Source organism: Squalius cephalus (assembly GCF_949319135.1).
Source record: "Squalius cephalus genome assembly, chromosome: 23".
NCBI lineage: Eukaryota > Metazoa > Chordata > Actinopteri > Cypriniformes > Leuciscidae > Squalius > Squalius cephalus.
In genome coordinates, this window is record NC_137144.1 from 15,285,664 (window position 1) to 15,289,448 (window position 3,785).

The 3,785-nt window shown below is 36.6% G+C and overlaps 1 protein-coding gene across 1 annotated transcript; it reads right to left on the reverse strand.

Moving 5' to 3' along the window:
• Positions 1–222: 222 nt before the first annotated feature.
• rpp25a (ribonuclease P/MRP subunit p25, a) lies at positions 223–3,328 on the reverse strand. Its single transcript, XM_079858549.1, has 3 exons — positions 3,249–3,328; positions 1,265–1,299; positions 223–966 (listed from the first exon to the last, which is right to left on the reverse strand). Exons 2-3 carry the CDS (start codon positions 1,273–1,275, stop codon positions 291–293), a joined length of 687 nt encoding a protein of 228 aa, XP_079714675.1. The 5' UTR covers positions 1,276–1,299; positions 3,249–3,328; the 3' UTR covers positions 223–290.
• Between the last annotated feature and the right edge of the window lie 457 nt (positions 3,329–3,785).

Below are 3,785 nucleotides of genomic sequence, written 5' to 3' on the forward strand. Positions count from 1 at the left end.
GTTATTAATTAATGATGGAACAGTATTCCAAAGTGTTACCAAATGAATATAAATATGAATAACTTCGAGCAGGCATGAAAGTGAATGAACAAGAGAACTAGCCAACAATAAATTATTTGGTTTTATATTTTGGATGTAATTTAAACACAGACCATGTGGTAAAACTAACAAAATTACTACATGCATTTTATCATTCAAATTACACATTCATATTTATTGCATCCTGATATGTCCAAGTTGTATGACAGTTATAAGCATATAGCAAGTTATACACAAAATATACTTTTATATTAACATTTTTTAACTGGTTCCAAAGCTGCAATTTTGTCCTGTTCCAGAGCAGCTCTTTTAAGACTGGGAAGATCATGAGAACAAGGACTCGGTGGTCTTTTTTCTGGCTTTCCATTCCCATGCGGTCCATCTGCCCATTTGCTTTCCTCCGAGAGAGTCTCGACTGGAGGCTGATATCCCGGCTCATGCTGGTCCAGCGGTTCTTTGGACAGAAGAATACAAATGGAAGGAAGCGTTCTGTGTATGGTCATCTGAACCGGGCCGCTCTCCTGGCTCTCCCACACCTCAGTCACTGTCCTGTACTGGAGCTTTGACACCTGGTGTAAGCCCTGCACTTTCCGTTTCATAATCTCCGCACAGGTGATGGTTTTGGTCACAGCCCGTCCCGTCCCACTGAACAGAACCTGCGACGTTGGAGCCGCGTGCCCGTCGCCTTGAAACCGAGACATGGCAAAACCCAAAAGGTTCCTGATCTTGCTTCCTTCCTTCACACGCATTTCCAGCACCTCAGACGACAGTCCTGGGATTGGACATGGGATTGGTTCTCCAGTGGAACAGACCTTCCTGAATCCTTCTTGCTTTGGTTTGTTAGGAGATCCAGTAACGTTTGTGGGATTCAGTTTAGAGGGTTGGATAGATGTGGTACAGGTAGATTGTGTTTTATCATGAAGCTCTCTGCCCGGCATAAACATATTTATAGGTTATTTATATGTTCTTGAGGCTGCAAAATTTAGAACCACTTCATAATATTTCCCAGAACTGAGTCCTAGCACTATTCTGTTCCAACATAAAAGAAAAAGCACAAGCGTGAGGGAAACCAAATTATATGAAATGCTAATGTTCTGTTATTCCCAAAGCTCTGAACTGAATGACAAGGCAGTTGACATGAAGAAAAGAAAAAAATCTGTTCTGTAAATCGAGAAAATTCATCAAAGCTGAAAGTGCTGAGTATCAGCAATTTCTCAGTCACTACCTTTGAAGCATATTTCAGTCTCCGTTAGAGGGGAGCTGTAACCAAACAAGGGGAAAACATGATGAATTCAGAGGCAAAACCACATTTTAAATTTAACTAGCCCATTTTGGGCATAATGTAGGCAAATTTGTATCCAAACATTCAAATATTGCATCAAAGTTTTCAGCTTGTAGTTTATGGATGATACCATGTACAGTATAAACAAATGTATTCAAAATTACACAAATAAAATAATTTTAAATAAAATAAAATTGCAAATAATAATTCTAAAATAAGAACACATAAATAATAATAAACATATATGAGACAAAATCTGCTAAGTGGTAATAATGGAACAACAGTTTTAAAAAGTGATTTTCCACTATTATTTGCAACAGGATCTGCAGGATTCTGTTGTAAATAAAATATTTTTGTTATCAGAGACAATAGAAACAACTGTGCATCAAAACCACTCCTTTCCTGGTTAAAAAATGAACTTGATTTTCACAAGTCAACGAATTTGCGACAGCTGAATGTTTGACAAGCCAAACATGTCAGTCTCTGAGTTACATGTAATTTAGGCTATACAAAATAAACTTTATTTCATAAAATAAGAATAATGAACTACACAGAACGTCTCCAGTACATTTTAGAATTGCCCAAAAATCAAACACAGTTCAACCCTTATGCACGTGACCACGTCCGTCAAAAACTTAGGCTGGCTGTTGGAATATTGGAACTAAAAACATCGACATAAACACACTCATGGGCATCAATCACTTCACTGAATACTTGCTGGCTAATAAATTAATAATTATTATCGTAGGATCCATATTTTTTTTTTCATCCACATAATTTGAATATCACGACATCAAAGTCTGTCAAAAAATAACATGCACAAGACAGTAGTATTTACGAGAAGCAGAAGTCCAGCAAGTACACGCATTTCCTGGAAAACTACCGGATGTTTTGAGTGTGTCGTTGCTTTCTGAGAAGAGGAATAAATCTCACACTTCTGTACTATATAGTAGGTGAAAACAGTATGTGACAAAAGTAGTATGTTTGAATTCACAGTACTCATAAAAGAGTAGGCAAAAAGTAACCGTATGACCTACTTCTTCTGGTGAGATTCTGACGTGTGCATACGACGGACACTTTACTATCCCATGAGGCCACGGGAGATGATTTGTAAATGGCAGTGAAGCGACTTAACTGACACTGGTAGGTCACATGATAATGACAACATGGCGAATGAGTGTCATACTACACACATTCATACTATATAGAACATACTTTTTTTAGCAGTCGAGAAGTAATTACTTATTAAAAATAAGTACCTACTCAAGAGAGTATGCGATTTCGGCCAATGTCTGTCAGAGACGGTAACGTACGTAATTCATAACGCACACAAGTATAAATTTGAATGATCAGGGAAGTGAGTGAAATGCTTCCCACTTCATGCTAAAGAGAATAAATGCCAATCCAATTGAAAAACCTCAACGGGTTTGTGAACATCGTCCAACGCGTTGATCTTGAAATGAGTCCCTGTAGTCTTCCAATCTCTCATATGCTGATGTAATATAAATTTGACAGGTGATCTTTATAAAAAGAAGTTTGATCACTATCCTCTCAGTTGTTTAAAAGATTAAGGCAATAATCAAATTTTATCAAAAGTTTTATCAAATGTTGTTTAATATTCCAATAAAAGATGATACATTTTGAACATGATTTGTTCAGATTTGTAGCAGACTTTGACTCATATAAGAAATAAAAATAAATAATATTAAAGGCAATTGTATTTAGATATACAATTACACGCAATTAAACTAAAATGTGTAGATAATACAAATTTAATTTAATAAATAAAATAATAATAATATAAAAGTCAAGCATGCAATTACACACAAATACAATAATTTAATGAAATAAAAATGTAATAACTTTATGGAACAAGAACAAATTAACATTGAATTGATTTTGAAGAAACGTCTAGTGATGCATTTACCTTTTTGCTCTTAGAACTCTCATAAACGTCCACTGTAAGGTGAAGTTCTGCATCTGTTACCGCGTTTCACCCTTGACGCCTGGTCATAATCTGAGACCTTTCGCATATTTACTCTTAAGTGGTGACTGCCACACTCCAGAATGCACTGAAGACCCAATCTGAGAGGTTGTGAGGGACATAGAGAGGGAGGAGGGCGGAGAGGCAAAAGATCTCTTAAAGACACAGTAACTGAGTCTGGCAAGTGCTCCGTGTAGAATTGAAAATTTCATCCTGGCAAATGCTTCCCCGAGTTCCCCGTTTAAAATCCTCAGTGTTAATGAAGTCCTGTCAATCAGCGCATGTCTGTGGCTGATTAACATGCGTGACTGATTAAGACTGAGAGTTTTAAACACATCCTCCCATGCATGACGGCACAATCCAGCTAGTAAACAATTATCTATATAAGCACAGTTGACTTATGCCAGGAATCTGCTTTTAAATGTGGCTTTGGGCCAACTACTTAAATGATGAAATTATGTTTGTATATAAAAAAACTAA